We start from the raw sequence: 22,980 nt of genomic DNA, 5'->3' as shown, positions 1-22,980 counted from the left end.
ACTACATTAGGTGATGTTACTACATAAGGTCATGATGTTTCAAAAAACTAGCTTAATGTTCTAGGATCCTGGAACAATTACCTGGGGAAAAGGTATGGGGCCGAAGTTCCTGCTCTCCATGGTTGTTACTGATGGTTACTTGCTATGTCTATCTAATGCATCAGGAAGCGGTCAGACAACTGGACCAGATGATTGTTGTAGATGCCTTCCAACTGAAATAATCTATTCTGTTCTATTCTGCCCTATCCTATCCTATCCTATCCTCACGTGAGCATTCCAAATCAGCTTCCTGCAAAGTCAGTCAGATAGTTTAAATCACTTTCTCAGGAGACAAATCCATAAAAGTTTGTCCTTCCATGACCTTGAGAGCAGATTTATTGTCCTAATTATCTGCAACTCTGTAAACAAAATATTACCTTGTTATCTGCAACCAGAAATGCCTGGAGACAGATCTCTGCTAGACTGATGGCAAGAGCTACGTGAACAGGAAGTAGTATTCGCTTCATCTTTTCATACTTGTTATACATAGCATAAGGACTTCTATTATAGCTGGACTGAATTTTATGGCCTTTTATTATCTCACAGAAATAATATATCAAATTCATCACAGCTGATGATAAATATAATGCACATACTTTGCTATGCATTTCTGATTTAATTCGTGAGTGAATTATTTGAATAAATTCAAGTTTAAAAAAGAATAAAATTGCATGCATAAATTCAATAAAGATCGAGGTTTTTCCTTATCAGATAATATTTATCTACAAAAATATTCTTTTCTCGTTTTGGAAAGGTTTTGTAGTATCACGATTGTGGCTATATGCTGCTCATAGTTTGTCAAGAAAGAATAGGGAAAATTCAGTATGTTACTGAAGAGTTTGAACAGCTGTTTTTTCCATGTCTTCAGAAAAGCATCAAAACATATAAGGAATGAAAAATAGTGTGGCAGAAACAAGAAATAAAATACAAGTTTAATTCTACAAGAAGAAAATGAAGTGTAGCTTCCCTCATCTTTAGCTTAAACTAGAAATTTCCAGCTAAATCACAAAATTGCCAGCTATTATTTGAGCTCAGACTGAATCAACCCTTGAGAACTGTATGATAGTGAGAATGCTAAAAAGGCAGGTTTACTTAAACTGTGAAAAGAGTAAAGGAGTTCTAATAACTGTGACATCCAGACTCCCAAACTTATGTATACTATGGCCTTCTGTATCAACTCATAGCTGCTCATGTTTCCACCCAAACTGCTGCACAAAAGCAGAAGATTGGACTTTGGCACAGACATAAAAAGGACTGCAGTTTTCACGTCGTTAATATGTGGCTTTGTTTCCTTTTCTTTTTTTTTTTTTTTCTCCCCCAGTAAGCATATGAACTGATCTGTGAAAATATTAAAGCAAAGAATTCGTATAAAGATTAGGTAATGCATATTGTCTTCCACATTGTGGAGGCACAAGGTAAGTAACAACTCAAAGGAAACTGGCATTCACCTGAGGCCAAGTGTGAAATTGATGCTGTGGCTCAGGTTTTGTTAAAAGGATTGTTTCTGCCTCAGCCACTGGCTTTATGCAGGGCTCTAGTCTAACACCCTAGGAACAGTAAGAGCAGCAAGGTTCCAGTGCTGTATTAAATGGCAAGGCAAAGCAGAGCTCTCCCATTTGAATTAGCCTTTTTAAGAGACTGAAAGGAGAAGATAAGAAACACAGAGTGGGAACATCACTTATTGTTCAGGCTCATACAGGTATTTATGATTTCTTAAGTGTATGACCACTGGCTTCTGACCCTAACAGAATTTCTTTGGATATGAACAGAATACACCGACATTGATTGTGTTACTTTTTCAGAGCAGAACTGTACTTCAGTGCACTTAGTCTTCAATATAAGACGAGATTTGCTACATTACAATACAATGTGATCATTTTCCTAAAGACATATATATTTTGACTGAAGTTTAGATTACACTGGAAGAAACAGCCTTTTTTAGCTTCATTCTATCCTCAGGAAATTTTCATCTGGATATTCATATCTACTAAAATGTCATTATTTGTGATCTTCTGAGAATTTTTTTTTTATCTACCTTTTTGAAATAGGCACATATGAACATAATATAAATTCTAAAACATAGAAAATCATTCCAATGTATAAAATTTCAATTACTTCTAATTATAATGTGCCAGTTAGTTAGCTTTTTTGGAGGGTTAACTCTGATATTATAAATATAGACTTCTACCAGGTCCTACAGCACTTAGATCGTTTCATTATATAGAAACTATGTAGCTGGTATTCCTTTAAAACCAAAGAAAGATACATTTTTTGGCCTGATACTGAAGGAAGTCACAGGAGAGAAAACTAGCAACCCACAGATTCTGTCACTTAGTACAAAAACTGCAGTATTTATAATTCCCTACAATTGCCTGTTTCCTGAGCATTAATGTGCAAAAGCTGAAAGCCAAGGGGAACTATCTCATTTAAATATTTAAGATAATTTATTTTAGCCCTGATAACCTACCACATGCTACTACTACTGTCAAAAATCCACACTGCTATTTGAAATGGAAATATTGACTCAGTCTTCAAATTCTTCATTAAAAAAGCACAATTCAACCACCTCAATAGAGTTTTTATCAGACACATTTAAATTAGTTTAATTTTTAAAGGTCTTGCCCATTAGTATCTTAAAGATGCTGTAACATGAATTTGAAACTAGCACTTATTAAGAAAGCTACATCATTATGATTGAAAACAAGCAAATGTAAATATCTTTTTCTTATTTTAGAGGTAGGTACATCTCACTAACACCACTGCACAACACATAGTACAAGCAAACCCACGTCAGTGGGTTTGATCACAAGACATTAAGCATATGCTTAAATCTCTGTAGGAACAGAGCTCTTTTATGCCATATATGATAGCTGTTTTATTGAACCAAGTTGTCAACAAGTTTCAAAGGAAGAGGGACTCTGGGGAAAAAGTTAAAATTTAGGTCTTGCTGGTTTAGGAAGTTTTCATGAATCTTAATGTGAATGACTGCTACTCAAGGACACACTTCTAGAATCATAGAATGGTTTGGGTTGGAAAGGACCTTAAGATCATCTAGTTCTAACCCCCTGCCACTAGATTAGGTTGCTCAAGGCCCTGTCCAACCTAGACTTGAACACTGCCAGGGATGGAGCATTCACAACTTCCTTGGGGAGCCTTTTCCAGTGCCTCACTACTCTCAAAGTAAAGAACTTCTTCCTTACATCTAACCTAAATCCCCCTTGTTTAAGTTTGAACACATTGCCCCTTGTCCTATCACTACAGTCCCTGATAAAGAGTTCCTCTCTGGTGTCCTTGTAGGCCCCCTTCGGGTACCATAATAAAACATGTAAAAAGCATTCCTTACTTCTTGCCAATGTGTCCTCATGAATAACTTCACATGAAGACAATCTCTTCACAGATAAGCAAGAAGAGATACAGAAGAAAGAACCAACAGGGAAGAAAGTAAAAGGACAATAAACCTAAGTATAAAGCAAACAGATACTAATAACAAGCAGAATAACAACATGAGGAAGGAGAGCAGTGCTGAGCCCAGATCAGAACACTGCAGCACAGTAAGTGAACATGAAGTTGATGTCAAAGGCTCATAGAGGCTAGTGATGAGAAAATTACACTGAAATGATGATGAATTAATTTATGGTTTTGAAACAGTATAGGAAATTAAATGGAACTGAGAGGGATAAATTTGCCCCATGCAAATGCTTAACACATAATGAAAAACCAAAATGGAACAATGAAAGGGTAACAAAATATACAGTGTTTATCACAAAACTGATGAGAACAGACATCCACTATAGTACATCTCTAGAGACATTTGTTGAATATGTTTTTAGAATATATTTTCAGTGACAGTGAACATTTCTTTATTAATTAGTGTGAGACATAGAGTGAAGTATTCTCAAACATCTCACATTCTCCTTTTTACACAATTTATTTTATAAAGCCATATCATAACTGTTTAACGCATCTCTTCAATACAGTTAAATGTTTACAATTTGTATTTAATTGTCGCAGTTTATTAGTTCTACATTTTCATCATCTTTACTCAGTCAATAGCTTATACAATACACGAATACCCAGTATGTATGCTGGGTACTGACTCTAAGTGTTTGAGTTTCCATTTATACAGTAGAAATAATTCATAATACTGATCTAGTTAATCTGCACTGCTTTACTTCTTTTCATTGAGTTATATATTGTTCAGAAATTATACTCATCTATGTGAGTTAGGTCAGGATATCCATGGGTACACAACATCAGATGATTGTGGAACACTACAAAGCCATTTTTTCTTACAGATGCTACAAATACCTCGACAAACAATAAGCTCATACTTGTATAGATTCTTCCTGCTATTCACATGAACTTTTTATACTACCTCTCTGTGTTTCTGAAGGCAAAATCTGCCCCCAAAATTTTCACATTAAAAGACTGCTTGTATCATTTCTATATTACCTTTCTTAAATTAAAAATGCACTTAACCATATGCCATTTTTTAACCTGAAATTACAAAAAAGATATTCAGACTTGGTAAGACAAAGTAGATGAAGAACTTTTAGTCTCTCAGCCTCAAAGTAGAACCGTCACAGTATGCGATTACCAGAAATGAAAACATCAAACACACATTGATTTTTATGTTGTCAATTCCATTTGTTTTGTCACTTGCCAGAGAACTCTGCAACATCTAGGTAAAAGGAGGAAGGCTGACAACTAATGGACAGAGAACAAGCCATCCATTAATTAGGATAGGGCTCAGAAATCACCTTCAGAGTAGATATAGGAAATTCATCAATGCTGTGTTTGTGGCACTGAACAAAACTTTGTGACAAAACAACATGAAGCACTTTTAAAGACAGATGCTTCTGCTTGCAGCTTAAAGTGGAACAAGTCCGGGCACTTCTAGATGGCAACCTTTGTAGCTAGGAAAAGCTTATTCTGCCTGAAACCTTGGCTATATTACCTACTTACCTTCTAAAAAGTTTCCATCTTTAAGAAGAGAGGTAGCTGTTTAACTGAAGAGGGGGAGGAATTTGGTTGTCAATCTAACAGTTTCTGAAGCTTACATCACTTGTGTTCTCTCAGGTCCATAGCAATGTGAATTGTCTTTATCCAAGTGCCTAGCAAATCATTGCCACATAGCAGTAGCCGACCTTTCTTTTCAATCTATGCATTTTTCAGGAGTTATGAATCAACTGACTTTCAAGCTCGATGAGATGGCATATGCCCTGGTTTGAGGAACAGATGAAGGCTTGGGGGAAAATTGTTTCTGCAGGCTTGCTACAAGCAGCACTGCTCCATAAAAGTGAACCATTCGCACTAATTTCTCACATAAATTATACAGGCAGGGAGCACCAGCCCATTCAGCAGGAAATCTTTCATCTAGCTTTCAGAGGTCATTTAGCAAATTTAAATTAAAGTTATTTCTGATACATGGTTGTGTTTTCATTCCGTACGCTTTCAGGAGATGACAATTTACATCAAACAAAGGAATTGCTTTAATTGGGTATGCAAGGAAAAAGGAACAGTAAATTAACTGCCGCAATATTACTGTTTTCTAGGATCCTGGGATAAGTTTTGGCTATTAATTAGCCACAGAGGAATTAAAAATTGAAATACGGCAGCTCTGTAGTATAGGAATTAGGTAAACTGTCACTACTCTGTAAGGCCCATTTTAGACTCCAGCTGAACAATAGTCCCCAGATTCAGCACTGATGTTCTTAAAAGAAAGTTGATCTCGGTCATTTCTGGGAAAAAATTCTTTACTTTTTAAGGGAAACATATTATTCAGCTGTTAAGCTAACATATCTGTCATATTTTAAATAAATATGGTACTTTATCTGAACGTGGAGAAAAGAGACATTTCATTAGATTCTTAAATTATAAATATGAAAGAAATGGAAAAGACTAGAGGACTGTAGAAAGTCTAACTCTAGAAAGAATTACATTTTTGTGAGCCAAAGTGGTAAGAAAGAAGAGATTGCATTGAGTAACCTCTAATACATAACGTCATATAACCCACCAGTGTTTCACCAGAAATATTAAATATACGAACTAAAAACAACCAATGAGAATCTTGATAAGTATTGAAATAGTTACTTGATTTTTATGGCATTTCATAAACACATAGAGTTTTGCTACAGTGTTTTGAAATAGCATTTTGATAAGATTCTTCTTTTAATCTCTAACATCACACATTTCTTCTAAGGCCTGCAAAGACATCTCCTTTTCAGATATAAAAAAGAACTTAACAGAAAAGAGTAAAGTCATGAATGATTTGTAGATTAGTATTAAGAAGTAGTGAACCAAAAGAAAAATGCATATTACGAAGCCATTGGCTACACACATTTTTAATGCCTGTTTTAAGCATGCAATTAATTGATGCACTATTCTTAAGAAATGTTTTGCAATTGAAAATTAATTCTAGCATAATGCTTTTGAAAAGCAAGATTTGAACAGGCTAAATTTATTTGGAGTTAATGTTACTTACTGGTGGGATCAAATCAACATAGAAATTTGAAACATGAAATGGAAACTGGAAGGACCCAGAGTTACTCAAGAACTTTAACAATGTTGCCTTAACTGAAGGACACCAGCCTGGTGCCTATTTTAGTCTGTAAATGAAAGATGGTTAATCTTAGCTAACTCACATAAAATGCTGGAGTCAATATAAATAGTGACTTGTGAAGAAAAAAAACCCCTACCTGCCTATCGAAAATAAGTATAAAAGAAACACATTATTGAATATAAATGTAATTTGATGCAAATTAAAACTTCTTAGATAAAAGAGAAAGATTTAAGTCTGCTGTTATTTAAAGGAGGATCATAACTTCTGCAACTTTGATACCTCAAGATACTAAATTATAGCTGATCAGAAATGGATTCCTGTGAGCATTATCGAAGACTAAACCCCTAATAAATCTATAGCAAAACTTGTAATATAGGGAGAAAAAGAGACAAGATAGTGAATAATATTTATCTATAGCAATAAGGATCCCAATCTAATGCAGTCCATATGAGTTATGCTGTTTTATTTGATAGAAAAGATATTGCATTTATTCTGTAGCTCTTTTGTATGATTTCAGGTCACAGAGTGGGTATAAGCGTAGCACATACACAATATTGCTCAAGAGATTTAAAGGAGTTTTCATTTAAATGAAAATCAGGTCATAGTCATTAAGATGTGGGCTTTTTCAGTATTATGCATTTAAAAACCAAAACTAGAACGACTTGCGATTGCAATTTTTAACAATCTCTAAGAAAAAGTCACATGCACATCAGCAAAGACAGCACTTTTGTGCATTTTGTCTATTAGTTGGGCACTAGTATCACAGTAACAAAAGGATTATGAATGGCACTTGTCTATACACAACTGTTTATGAGCAGTAGTAGCCTGTGCTTGCTTCAGGAAGTCGTAGTATATATATTACTAATAATTTCTCATTTAAGATGATGCAACTGACCTATTGCTACAGATTTAGTTTAAAACTGAATAATTCTTTCTTGCCGCCATGCCACACCTCAAGTTTGCTGTATTACAGCTTGCCTTTTGCTTTACAAAAACCTGAGGTTTAATAAAACTATTATTTTTCAAAATATTTATTTACACTAAATCTGTTAGTATAATTTTTTTTCCCCCAGAGACAGCATTTAAAATTTGTTTCTCCAAGACTTTATTTCTTTACCTCAACTCATATTTCTAGTCTCTCTATGTTATTATGTATTATTTCTGGCTTAAGAAATTTTTATTTTCAAGAGTTGCCTTCTCTTGAATCCACACTGCAATTTTCTGTTATACCAACATAATTATATTGGAGATAGGCTTAAAAAGAATCACTGAAATCATTAAAAAAAAAAAGGAGCCCTCTGCAGAAGATAAACAGAAGTCTATTGCAGAAGAAAACTCTGAGCTATTTCTTAAAACATTCATGAAGACATTAAATCAAATAGAAACTAACACCACTCTCTGCTGAACTCGCTGTGCCTAAGCATGATACATGGCAGCTCTTCTTTGTATAAATCTTGCAAAAAGCTTTAATTCTGCATGACAACACTTGGGGGGGGTTTACAATTTTTTTTTAAGACGACAGTGTCCTCTCAACATCTTTTATTAAGAAGATATTAAACATAGTTTAACAAAGAATGGAAGCAGAAAAAGATATCCCTATATCTGAAAATAAATCCAAAATAAAAGTATTATTTTTCATAGGCAGTTTGTGCTCTTTGCTTTCAGATATCTGAGGCTGCAATTCCATGAGCAGCTAAACTAATCTGGCAGTTCATTGCTGTCGAAAGTTTTGAAATCCTTCAACTCTCTTCCATTCTTCACTCTACTTACTACCATTCCCCTCTCCTTCACCAACACACAGCTTTAGCACTCCTGGATGCTTTTGTAATCAAAGTTCCCAGGATTGTGTACATGTTGCTCATCAAGAAAAAACACATCCGTCTTTTTTCCCTGAGTTAGTGAGATAAGGTTACTCACTGAAGGCTCTGATAAGCATCAATCTCAGTGCCAGGTATGCCTTCAAAATAGAGAGCAGAAGAGGTGAAAAAGTTGGACCTTCCCCTAATGATGGCAATAAGCTATTAAACCCCTTCAACTTCTAGAATTACATCTCACCTCTATAAATTGCAAGACATTAGTATAATAATGTGGTCATTTTGTAGGGTAAATTAACTCCTTCAAACTACTTTCAATTTGTTTTGGGATTTGAACTTTGGGAAGTGTTACCTAAGTTTACTTAATACTACATAGGGAATACCATACAGTGTTTATTCATGTGGTTTAATGGCAAGAGAATGCCACGTAAATGACAAGTACTTGTCTCCCTTCCAGCTATATCGGTTGATATAAGAAGATATATTTCCTCTCACTTAAAACTTATCCCCCAAACAAGCAAAAAAGGTTGCACTTCCAGGAAAAGAAAACATAATTTAGAACCCAGCTATTTTATGGGGAGAACCTCAAACCAAAGTCCAACACCAAAACAAAAAGCCCCAAAAAGCAACAAATCAAACCAAACCAAAAAAGAACATGCTGATAAAACCAAAGAATGAGAGATGCATATAAAAATTTCAGTTCCGTGGCATGTTCAAATTATTTGTAGTCCCGACTATCAAAAGCAACCTTCAATAGTCTGCACAAGGAAAAAATGTCTGCACAATCCAAATTCATGACATTAAGAGCAGAACACTTTCTTTTACCACTGCATGTAATTTCCATCACCAAGAAGTAATTTTGCTACTATAGCTTATACCGGCCCCTGAAAAAAAACAAGATATGTAGGAAAGAGAGGATGAACATAAATTAAAATGCTAAAAGTCACATCCTTACTGAACATAGCTATTCCGGGAAAAAACATAAATCCCAAAGATGGAAATAATTTTCATTCTGACATTTTGCTTGAGAAGTTTGCATTTTTGAATTTGGTTTTCATTTCTCCGAAATTGCTAAAATTCTTTTGAAGAATAGCAGCTTTTTTCCCCCTACATAATGACTTTCATGACTAAGCCTACTCCCTAAAAAATATTTTTTCAAACATTCTGATGACTTTCTGTATAATGCAGAATGACAGCATTTCAAACACATTCTTTCTTAATAATTCAGAAATACTTTCCCAGTTTTATCAACTTTCTTAGCCAAAGGTTTAATTGCATTCTGACCTTTTTTAATTCAGTAACATATATTTAAAAATGGAAGTCCTTTTCAGACCTGAACTATGAGCTTTTATTATTCATAGCTTGGTATGAGATTGTGCAAAAGAATATATTACTAGATTTTGAAATGAAATTGTGATATACATAGGCTAAAAGAGAACTGCAGGATCCCACATAAGTCGTCAAAGGGCTTATAAATATTTTAACATTCTTTTTCTAAAAAGATCACTTTCTACTATTATCTAACTCTAAATTAACAACAATTTATGTTCCAAACTTTTTTTTATTTGATACGCATCAGAAAGACATTTTCAAACCATACCATTATTATTCATTCTCCCATAGTGGACAAAACCAAAGGCTTCAAAATTGGAAAGACCCTTGAACATTTATTGAAAAATACAACCAAAGAAGATTATTATTTCTAGATCCTAAAAGCTACTGCTTTATAAGAAATATGAATATTAGCTAATCACAGCAATTTTAAGGCACTAATATCTATACAGTTCTATTTATTGACCACTGAGGGAACATAAAAACAAAGAATTTAAATTAGATACTAAAATATTACATTGAGTGTGTGCCACTTAGCAAAGAATTCACTGACTGCTGGTAGACCCCCTGAGTGAAAAATCTTGAATTAATTTCATATGGATTCTTTCACTTTAATTGTAATCAAAACCAGAAATTTGTGTAGTGTTACAAAGGCGGTGGGTTTCTTTTCATGGACATAATTAACAAGTCATTCTCTATATCCACCTTTTGAAAACGACAACTTTTCTTCCGTTTTGAAAACCAAGATCAGGAACATAAACATAATTACAGCTTCTTGTACCAGATGATTTTAGTTTGCTATTATCACAGCTTTTGACATTGTTTTTCTTTCCTTTTTTTTATTCTGAATCGTATTCTTTAAAACTAGGTTCAGTTTCCTGTTCTTGTATGTAATGATTTACATGTTGTAAATACATTTTATCTGTTCATAAGTTTTCTTCCATTAGGTCATAACAGGTTTATCTGAACTTACAATAATAGTAAAACTTGCCAACCAGAATGCCAATATTACAGAAGTCTTCAAAGAGATGCCTTTCTAAACTTAAGACTTAATTTGAGAATTCACATAGAAGACACCTCTTGCTATAATGATCTTTTAGTGAGATCTAACTTTCTTTGGTCCCTTTTATTTTAAGAAAATGCACTGAGGTTAACACCATGGTTTACCTGCACAGTTTAATGTTGTCTATGTTTAGGATTAATTTGGAGTAAGAATGCCTCCTCCTAAATTTAGTGCACTTTGGAAACAATTAACCTAAAAACAGTAACAACGACAACATCCTATTATTTCAGAATTAAAGATTTAACACATGCAGTTATTCAGAAATGGTTCTGAATAGTTCCTGAACTTTAAATTTCTATCTTATCTAGGTCTACAACCATAGTTATATGTAGCCAGCCCTTACAGGAAATTAATCATGGGCTTAAAATTAGAGATATGCAGAACTGTTACAAAATTAAGGGTAATTTGTGGGGGGTTTTTTTTGGGTTTTTTTTTGCACATATTAACACAATCCATGGATATTAACATATACCAGATTCTTCTGCTCTAGCTGGAAATGACTGCACTCTGTCCACAGACTTACAATACAGTGAACAAGAATTCAAAGTGTTTTCAAAAAAAATATTTTATGTCTGACAATTATGGTTATTTTGGTTTGGGTTTGGGTTTTTTTCAGTAATTATGAAAAACAAACAAAAACCAGCTGTGTATTTTGCAGGAAAGGACAAAATCCTGTAGTATTTTAATTTGTCAGAACAAATCATGTTTCTGAGACCCCCCTGCATTTTCTTCTTTCATGCACCAGTTGGTAAACGTACTAAAAACAGTGAAATGAACCACGATATACACTACATCTAAACAGAGCAAAAAACCCCTCTCACAATAAAACATTGATATTGTGCAATTATAGCAGGATTAAAATATCACTGTTACCATTTATTTCTTTTTATCCTTCCACTAGAATCACGATTCATGCAAAGAAAATAGTTCAGACAAAATTTTATAGAACATTTTTCCTAGACACATTTCATTATTAAAATACTTTTTATCATTTTTATCAATTTAAGCAGTATTGAGTACAATATATTTCTAAAACCCCCCTTATTTAATCAGATTTACAAATAAATAGGATGAACTGATGAAAATTAGCCATTAGATATATGTTTTGTATTTTTACTAGTTGCATGTCCTTAAAACAAGTGAAAAATACAGACCTTACTTTATCTGCACCTTTAAATATTAGCTAATGATGAACAACATTCTCACCCTTTTGCAGGGGTGGGCAGCCTCTAAGGCTTTAGAAGCTATCTAATGTAAAATTTGAACTAGAAAACTCCTATTTGCCTGCTTCATCTACTTAAACTGCACAGTAATCAATGATGGTTGCATGCCAAATTAAACAGCCTCAAGTAATTCTACTGCCTCAGTATTGTTTTCTTGAGCGCCTGCCACAGAACTCAGTTTGGATTGATTTGTGACTAAATCAAGTGGCATGGAATAAGGGAAATAAGGTTGGACTCTGACACGCACTAATGTAAGAATGGAATAGACCACTACTATGCTGCCTTCTTGTATGCATGCTGAAGTACTGATAGTTTGGTTTGAAAGAAAGGATTAACAGCAATAGCAAAATCAACTGTTGCATGACACCTTGGTCCTACACTGGACTAGCTATCTAGCTAACTAGCCAATGTTTTACTGTTGTAGGGGAACACTAGGGAGACATAGGTCTATAAGATTGTAAATTGTGTTAAGGAAAAAATACATGCTGGATCTTTGGCTACAGACACTGCCATTGTGGCTTTCCTAAGGTAGTATGTTTTTGAACAATTCAAACTGTCACATACGGGGAGCAAACACTTGCTTTAGACATTCAGCTGTGGTTGAAAGGCTTGTAGATAGCATGGCAAAGGGTCACAGAGTCACAGAATATCTCGAGTTGGAAGGGACCCATGAAGATCATTGAGTCCAATTCCCTGCTTCTCGCAGGACTACCTACAACTAAATTGCGTGACTGAGAGTGTTGTCCAGAAGTTGACAGGCTTGGTCCTGTGACTCCTTCCCTGGGGAGCCTGTTCCAGTGGCCAACCACCCTCTCAGTGAAGAACCATTTCCTAATGTCCCATCTGAACTTCCCCTGATGCGGCTTCATTCCATCTCCTCATCTCCTAAATCAACTAAGCAGTCACTAGTTTCATCTAGTGGAATGCTAGTCCTTATGATGGAAATACATGCATCAAATAGCAATTACAACAAGGTAAATTGTCTGAACCTCTCAGTCTGATTTTGAGAAATTAGAACTTATAATGCCTCAGAATAAACACTAAATTCTGCAGATTTTTTTGCAGTTGCTTGCAAATCACCTTTGGGTCTTACCTGGTGATGAAAGATTAGAGTGCAGACTCATGTTGTAAGCCTGTGAGTTTTAGTCCAGAAAGGGCATTTCTAAGGTCACTTAAAGACCAGCTGCACTGGTATCTCATTCAGATCATGAGTAAAGTTGTGTTGGACAGAGATTCCCTTTGCTGCAAGAACTATTAATTGCTCCTCCTTCTTTATTGAATAAGATTCTATATTCAATAAGATAGCTAGAAAAGCTACCTTAAAATCTAGTTACTAACAAATTACATAGTACCACTTATCACACTATAGGTCTAATCCTGTTGGCTTCATCAGGAGCAGAATCAGCTATAAAATTGCAAAATCCCTCCTTTTTGTTTTGAACTAACACAGTTATACATTTTAAATGGGTATCATGTTCTTGGCACGAACAATTTAAAACATTCTATGAATCTGACATATTTTGCTCATTCATATCATGTTCATTTTCTGTAACTATCACTGCTTCCAGCAAAATCTCACTGTAGACCAATAAACAACACCAAAAAAATAAAGTAATTCATGACAACCAAAATAATTAAATAGTGGGAGTAGGTTAAAGATCAGCATTCATTTTTCAAATTAAATTTAAAAGTCTGCGGTAGTTACTTAGAAGATTGGCAAGTTTTACAAATAGCATCACCAAGCCTTTTAGAGAGAAACACAGCTGCATTAGAATGGAGTCATTAGGCAATACATTTATTTTGAAGCCAATTAACCTTTTGTCAGAGAAATGTCGGAGCTGTAATGGTTTCAGCAGTGGAGGTCAGCCTGTAACAGAGGCACGTATGACAGCGATTATGCTGTCTGACATATGCTGTAGACTGAGAGTACAGCTGTGGAATGAGAATCTGCCTTCGTTTGTATTCTGCTCTGCATTTTCAGGGAGCAGGCAATCTTGACCTATCCATTTAGGTTATTAAAGCTTCTATTTGGAAGTGTCCTGCAGGAAGGTGAAATCTGGGGGAGATAAATGGCTCCTGCTCACTGTATCCAGCCACTTCCATCATTTGATGGACTGCCTGAAACAGGCTGCATTGCCAGATCGTCATAGAAATAGAGACGAATTGGGCAGGAAACAATTCTCTAAGGCAAAGCAACTCTCTCATCTTCTTTTTTGCAGCATATAATTTAATTGTTAGCCAAGGTAGACAGCTGACTCAGGGGCCTTTCTCTAATGGCTTCCCCACCATCTTCCATTTGCTAAGAAATTATTTCAGTTTACTTACTTACAAGGTAACTTTGACAATGAGAGATGTCACTTCAATAAGCTCAGCTGGTTGTCACAGCTGTGTCATTACTTACCTTCCAGGCGATTTTGTTTCCTTTAGTATCATGATCAAGGGCAATCGGGAGGTCTCCTCGCTCATAAAACTTGCGAAATACTGTGGTCTTTGGTGGTCTTTCTTTAAACGCTCCTGCAGATGGGGGCCCTCTTACCTTAAAAAAAGACCAAACAAAACAAACAAAAACCCCGATAGTTCAGTGGTAATACATTTTTAGAAAAAGCCTAATTTATATAGCTCAAAACAAAAACAGATAAGAAAGAATAATAAAATTGATGTCCCAAACTATAATTTGCTTTCTTCTTTATATAACATATATATATAACATATTAACATATATAACATATAAATATATACATAAAACATATTTCCCTTCTTTGAAAGTACACTTTAGCAATGATCTACAGGTTTTGTTAGGTGCTTTTTTTTTTAACTACCACTTTCATATTGTCCCATAAAAACTGTTTGTATTTCAAAGTAGCCATCTCCATTACGGCAGCATTTTTAAGCAGAGCACCAAGAACATTATTGACACCACATTGACACTATGCAGTAGTAGATGTTGGAAAATTAAGCATTTCTTCTTTTATTGTTTGTTTCTTTTTAGAAGTCATTTGATCCAATTTCCACCTAATGTAACTGTCCTCACATTCCATTGTCCTTCCCTGCCCATTACCTAATCTCCTTCGCTGTATCCCTTCCTCAACTACTGTGGATCTGGCTTTCATATGACTTTCAGTCCTTCAGTATTCATGGCTGAAGCACTGGAAGAAATGAAGTCTTCTCTCAGACCTCTCCTCTCTGCTTGTGAAGAAATCTGATTTAACTCCATTTAGTTCCTTATCTGAGTTATTGCTTGTTAGCATATTGCGTAGCCTGAGTGCCTGAATGACAGTGTAATTCCAAAATGCTCATGTGTGAACTTTTTTCTCAGACAAACATAGTAGAAACAACAGCTAACAAGTGGCACTAAGGTAATAGAATTTCAAGTACTTGTAAGAAATCTATTGTTTAAGCTAATTAACACAGCTAATCTCAAATGCTAGAGAAGACTAAGAGAGCTAAACTAATCTCAAATGTCCTTGACAATTGATTCTTCCCTGAAAAACTCTTGCCTTTTTGATTTTATAGCCATACATCTGGGATAAGAACTTTCTACAATTCTCTGCATATCTCTTTTGTCAAAAATGCTTTTGTGACTTGCTACCTTTTATAACACAGAAAGTGCCATTTTCAGAAAAAGGTGAGAGCTTCAAGGATCATAAATCATACACAGTAATTTATATTGTTCTATTTGTCTCTCTGTCTTCAGTGACTCTTACGTTAGTTTCTAGCAGTATAGACATTCAACTTTCCAGTGAACAGGATGCAAACGTGTAACATCCTTTGTTTCCTTTGCGCTATTCTGTAATTTAACCGCTAACTACAGATCCAAATCTGACTTGGCATCCTTTTCCTCCAAAGTATTTTGACATCATTTTCCACTGGCTGAGGGAGAGGGGTCTACCAGTGATATGCCTACACTGTACTTCACTACAAATTGCTCAAACTAGGACTACTGAACTGTAACCTGTTGTTGCCTATTGCTGTCACTGATAGACCATGTCTAGCGAAAATAGATTTGATATGCATAGCTGTAACTTTGCTTAGTAAACACATCTGCAGCAGCTCCAAGAAAAGCATTGCTAACCAATGTAAATAAATCTACACTCACTGTTCTGTGGAGGAGCAATTTGTTCTCTGCTATCAGTATAAATACTTTCACTTCTTGTTAATTATTTTTTTTTTGGTGCATTTCAGGCAAGTTTATGAGTCACTGCTTATTTGGGGCCACTAGAAATGCATCCATGTTCTTTTCACATATTTTTCACACACAGGACCTTCACAAGTCCTTTAAAACATCATTTTCTGTACAATATCAGGAGCCACTGTGCTATTAAATTTTGAATTATTGATAAAGCATATGTTGTCTTGATTATGAGATACAATCTTAATTATTTCTTGCAGACTATCATCATTAGAGGTGGCTAATGCAATCCCAAACTGCATCTTATCTGAAATGAAACATTTTCTTCTTCCCAACTCATGTTAGTAAATTTGCTATGAACCTTTTCCTATTGCACCTTTACAAATTTTCTAGAAAATACGCTTGTGTTAATTCTACTTCTTTCTATTCTTTATTCAGGAACAAAGAAACAAAAAGGACTAAAAGAATCTTGGTTACCAAATCCAGTGCATTATCTTGTACTTTATACTATTATATTTAGTTCTATTTCTTTACACCAGTTCTCAAGGGCTTCCACTTCCATCTCTATGATACTGTGATCTTCATCTGTTTTCATAACAGTTCCAAACATTATGTCAACTATAAATTTCATTATACATCCTATTTTTTTCATCCAGGTCACTGATGAAAATATTAAATTAGGTTAGCCCTAAAATCACTTCTTAAAAAGTTCTGTTAATAACTTTCATCTGTTATCATATTTCTCATTTCAACATTACACATCATTATTGTCTGCTCTTCAATATGGAGTTTCTTACCCATCTTACGCATTTCATAATTCTTTTACTGTGTAACTAGCAAAGTACTGTGTATAGCTAGAGAAGTAGCAGCATAACAAACACGTGAGAGAGCTGTTGTTTTGCCTTCCGTCTTCAAGATGTTTTTCTTGTCAGTTTGGTCTGTAATAGGCATAAAGACCTTTTAAATACCAGGAAGAGCAACTGACTCCAAAGCAATGAAACAACCTAGACAGGAATGAGCCTAAGACCTGCCTCAAACAAAGAAATATCAATGATCAGAAAGAGAGCGGAACCGTCCCTGAATTGAAGAAATGGTACCTTGCATGACTGAAGAGTACTGTTGCTCTGCTTTAAGTTTATTATATGGAGACAACTTGTTCCTTTTGTTTGCACCTGATAAAAGAAGATTTTGAGACATTCGCTAGAGTGGCTGCACAGAGCTAATACTGTTTACCTTTTGCAAATAGTTTCCTTCCTTTCCTGTCATTATTACCAGGGAGACCATCACATCATATTTGGTATTCTGAACACTGTTTTCTAATGCAGACCTCTATTTGCATCATTCTAGCCATGCAACTTCAATGGAAAAAATTAAACACTGGAATAGGTTGCCCGGAGAAGTGGTGGGATCTCCCTGGAAATATTCAAGATCTGGCTTGGCAGGGACCTGAGAAAACAGATCTACGACCAGTTTTCAAGAGAAGGCTGGACCAGATGATCTCCAGAGGTTCTTCTTAGGTGATTTTATGTTGCCAAGTAAAACATACAAAGAGAAATCACACAGTGCTTTTCCTTGCCATATGAATTTTGTCTTCTTACAATATTTTATATTGTTATAATTACTGACTAAAAATGTAATTCTGAAAGTATTCAGTTTATTAGGAAAACAGTAACAAATACTATCTTCAATCAAACAAAAATATCTCATTGTAACATAGCTAAAAAGATTAAGATTAGAGATCCAGTTAGTTACAGGCTAATATTCATGATGGCAAAATATATGAAGTAATAAACAGCTTCTCAGGTTTGTTAAATGCCAAATAGAAGTTGAAGAGTTTAATAATTGCCAAACTAATTTATTGTAATTCTATGCCATTGAACTATGTGACAAGATAAAAGATACATGCCATTAAGCAAAAGAAAAAAAAAAAGAAGGAAAAAAGGAGAAAGACCATATTTCTTTCATTGACTCATGGACATTTAAAACCATTGTATCAGGTTGAATTCTTAGACTTTTCAGTGATGGCACATTAGGAAGATGACTAAGAAAAATGATTTGAAGCCAGGTTTAAACAGAGATTAATTATTTGAAGACTGAATTTTCCACATTTCCTAACTGAGTGTCAAACTCAGTGCATACTCAGGGACCTAAACGCAGACCTGCAAAGGACAATTGGTGATTTTCATGAAAATCAACACTAGTTTCATAAGCAGTTTAAGTCAGACAAAAATTGATACTGGTATGGAGATAAGTGGTCTTTCCAGCCTCATGCACTTGCATGCCACCACAATTTACTGCCCTCCATGAATGACAAAAGCTTTCCTGTAGGTATTCACAGGACCAGATCAGGAACAAAATTATGGGGTTTTTTTTTTGTTTTCTTGTTTGGTGGTTTTGGTTGGTTTGGATTTTTTAGTTAGTTTTGTTTGGGGGGGTTTTTTTGTTAGGTTGATTAGTGAAGTATCAGCTCCTTAAGGAAGTTTACTGCAAAGACAAGTGAACACTTAAGCTGGCACAAGCAAGGGAGGAGCATGGAGTGGGACAGGAAGAAACAGGTGACTAGTTCTTCAAGGAGTAGTGCTGGTGAAATCGAACACCAAGAATTAATTGGACATACAATTTCTCATTTGTCTATGCAGATATACGTTGTTTTATTCAAATCAGAAGTCAGTAATTGTTCAAGTGCTGTTTGGAAAACAAAATATGTGATCACTTGCAGGGATTAAGGATATGAAGAGGCCAATGTTTGTAGTTCCTAAAACTAGAATGGACTGAGATCCTACTGTTGCTATATAATGATTCATATATTAAAAAAGACCAGTAATACTGTAACCAATTTAATGGTTAAAGACATATCTTTATTTGATTAACCCAGGTTAATGCATTTAGATGATGATTGGAAAGAAGAAAAAAACTTCAGGTTTTTTGTCTGCCAGGTTCCTTACAGGAAGACTGGAATTTAACGAGATCGTTTATGTTTTCACTTCACAAAAATATTTCATTAAATTTATATTTGAAGGATAAAAAGTTATATGACCACAACTGTCTTACCTAAAAAATGCAGTCTTCCTTGAACACACAGTACCACATCATCACCTCGAAGAGGGAGATTTTCAGAAATAAAATCATAAATCCTATTTATTTGTATTCAAATGGAAAAATGTATTTATATAAAATTGCACTGTGTCCACAGAATGGAGTCTATTAATGCATGCTGCTGTCTCAGGGAGAGGTAAAGGTGATGGCATTAAGGAAATGTCTGTGTAACCACCAATAGGATCTTTCTCTTGTACTGGTGTTAAACTAACACTCTAGTTGCTAATGCAGCACAGTCCAACTGGCAACCCACTTATTTCCTCACAGCAAAGATCACCATTCCTTTCCTTGTGTACTCAAGCCAGAAGTCAAATCCTAATGTAAACTTCAAGTAAAATGCAAGATATTTTAAAGAAGTGAAATAAATTACACCATGCAATGCAGAAATATTCAGGCTAGTAGGAATAAAGGCCAAATAATATACCTAGCACTACGCAGTGCCATGTTGACATACAAAGCTTTACTAGAACCATCAACTGCAAGGTCCTCATTCATGTAGTGTGATAGAGCTCTTAACCTGGCCAACTAGGCAGTGGTAGAACACTGCCTAGTTTACAGCTCATGCCCAAGAGGCAAGCCTAGGTGCAAAAGCCCTGGTCTCCAGTTTATGGTTCTGGAGTTACTACACACATAGGTACCTTACATGTTTACATACCTGTAACACAGACAAGCCTATCATCAGACAAGTCCAGCAATCATACATGAGAAAACATCAAGATTTTGGCAGGTACCTACCAACACAACAGATCAGCACGATAACAGTATTTGGTGAAATGTCCACGGATTTTCTAATAAACATAAGTAATAGTAGTACTAAAGACTTGAAAACCCAAATCCTAGCAAGCGTTAACAATTGTAATCTGCACTGGGCATCCCCAAGAATGTCTACTCTGACTGGCAATAAGCAACAAAGTCTATACTGCTCTGTCTTCTTCTACTGATCCTAATTTGATTAAACTAACATAGGTAGGTTAACACATGCTATAATTACTTTTCAAATTTGCTATGCAGACATACCAAAAATTGAATGAGAAACTTCAAATGACAGGAGAGGCACAGGAAGATGTCCCAACAGGTACTCTTGAGTTCCACATTAATTCCTTTTATTTAATATCAGTATCACAAGCACTCAATATCAAAAGAACATGATCCATCAACATGTATCAGACAAAAGCTTTTTATATCCAAAAAGAAACAGGGAGATCTTTCTTCACATGTGCCACTCTTGATATGCTTTAAGTGGTGCCACATCTAATGCTTAAAAGCTGCTTTTGGGGCTACTACACAAATCTGGACAACAGATCAAAGCCCATCTCATAGCTTCAAAAGTCAGAATGAGAGAAATCAATTCTAAGACCCCAAAACGAAACTACTGATAGAAGGTCAGAAAACATTACAAATGCTTCTAAAGCACTAGAACTTGAAAGAAAAATCAGACATGTGATTTTGTACAAAGATACTGTATCTCATTACTGCCTTGAGACACTACTGAAAGTAAGTCATAAGCTGCATGCAGAATTACTCTATTTCATCACCTCAGAAATGTTATTTTTGATTGGGGAAAAGATAAGCTGATTTGATAAGACAGATGTGCCTATGCTACAAACTGCTCTACAGCACTTTGTTAGAAGGTCCTCCATCTTTTATTCTCTGCTGTAGTACAGTGTAACTATTTCATATCATTTAGATTTCTCTCCTGAGGCTTGCCAAGCAATTTCCTCTAATGCAAAGGGAGAAGAGTGACAACTGCTAATATATTTCTCTCCTTCTTCCACTTTACAAATGAATACAGTCTTTTTTTTTTTTTTTTCTTGCTTTATTAGTATCACAAGGCTTTCTGGTACATCAATTGCACTAAATGTGGGAGCCTTCTAAATTTTTCCTGATTGTGGAAATTCTTCCATCTGCAGTCTAATGTTTAGAAAAAGATAAATTCACTGTGAGTACATTTGCATTCATTTTTCAGCTGGGATCACGAGTGCTTCTGAAGTGGTACCCAATTACGGTTCACATCATGAAACAGTATCTAAGTGAATGGAGTCCTTTCAAATAACAGCCAGCCTGAATGAAGAAAAACCCTGAAAAGTGCAAACCGTATCTTCAGTATAAGCTCTTTTCCTTTGGCGATCCTCTCCTGCTCCCTGATGTAGAAGTAACCACATCATTCTTTATAGCTGCATACATATTTTTGGATGCCAAATCTACATACTGCAAGTTATAAGAACTTTGTTGGCCAGGAAACAAAATGAAATGCGGCTTTTCTTTTTTTTTTTTTTTTAAGTAATATATATAATTCAGTTTTGGTTTTTTTTAATTCTGTAATCTTTAGCTCTTTATAACGCTCCTATGCATTAAGATGCATATCTGTGTGTTTTTCAAAGTAAAGTAAAGAACAGTTGGTAAAACTGTAAAATATTAGGAGAGCTATTTTGAGCTTATTTTACACTTCCATCACACACATGTGTATGAAGGTCCATGCTGGAATACACCTAACATCCTAGTTTATTATTGTGACCCTGACAGAAGATATCTAGGGAAAAAAATAAACCCAATCTAATTCTGATGGTGGCAGACTCCATCCATGGTTTTGGTGAAACAACATTTTGGCACAAATTCCCCATGTTAGAAGTGGATTAGAATTACCAACGTTGTAAAAATCCAGGAAGTCAAATGGGATTGTAATGAGCTAGCTATGACTTTTCATAAAGTTGTGCTTTAGCTCTCTATTGAATGCACCTGGAAACTTCCCATGCCTAGCGGCTTCAGCTAGCAAAGCAGTTACTAGAGGGCCCTATCCTCTTGCAATTGAAGAAAATGCACAAAATTCCATCTCATGTCTATCTTCAATAGCAAATTACTTGACTGCATCTCAAGAGATGGAATAGGAAAACAATAGTTAAAGAGGAAAGGAGAGAATGGTGAATTCATCATTACCCCCATTACCTATCCCCATTTGCCCCATCCTGAGTAAACAGCACAATCCTTGACCAGACCCCATATGTTCTACAGTCCTGTATAAATTTTTCCACCTACTACATTTTAAGTCTGAAGAACCAAATGGCAGAACTGAATACTGAACTGCGAGAAGTCACTATCTATTAGAAAAAGTCGTGAAATTAGAAATGCTTGAAAAAGATTAAGAAACTGCTTAAAAAGCTACTACATTTTTTATTTACTTTATCAGGTAATTATTTATTAAACACAACAAGGTAACTCGAGCTTAAAATGAACAAAAACTTTGTTATCTTAACAGCCAAAACAGTTCCATTTTCTTTCCAACTTCATGTATGACATGTTTCCAACACCAAAAAAAATTAGAATGATGGATCTGAAAGTGAAATGATTCTAACACCTAAATGTAAAATTATCCTCCCAAACTTCACCTCCTTTAAACAGAAAGGAAATGAACTGGTTTTAATTGCCAGATTCTTCTGTGTGACTTGATAAAGAAGTTTACTCACTGTTGTTCAGCTTGAGAATTACTGCTGAAATATTTATAAAGCATTTAGTAGTTGCTTATTTAGGAACTTTTCCTTGACTGTCTTAAATAGATAGAAAATCTCACTTGTAGGAAATCATTCCTGGTGTGCTATAATCACAAAATCAGATATAATAATATATCAAACATTATTCATAGAAACAGGAAAAGGTTTATGAAACCTGGCAAAATAAAAGATATTATTTCAACCAATATGAGATTATGAATAAATCCAACTGCCCCA

General features: G+C 35.0%; 1 protein-coding gene across 4 annotated transcripts in view; it reads right to left on the bottom strand.

Moving 5' to 3' along the window:
- Positions 1–22,980, bottom strand: part of PACRG (parkin coregulated) — a 230,906-nt gene that overhangs the window by 162,339 nt on the left and 45,587 nt on the right. For all 4 annotated transcript variants that reach the window (XM_030499720.1, XM_030499722.1, XM_030499721.1 and 1 more), the window contains exon 3: positions 14,435–14,569. In XM_030499720.1, coding sequence (XP_030355580.1) covers positions 14,435–14,569 — 135 coding nt within the window. The remainder of the gene's footprint in view (positions 1–14,434; positions 14,570–22,980) is intronic.

Source organism: Strigops habroptila, chromosome 10 (assembly GCF_004027225.2).
Source record: "Strigops habroptila isolate Jane chromosome 10, bStrHab1.2.pri, whole genome shotgun sequence".
In the NCBI taxonomy this organism is placed as follows: Eukaryota; Metazoa; Chordata; class Aves; order Psittaciformes; family Psittacidae; genus Strigops; species Strigops habroptila.
This window is presented reverse-complemented; position numbering and strand designations above follow the sequence as displayed.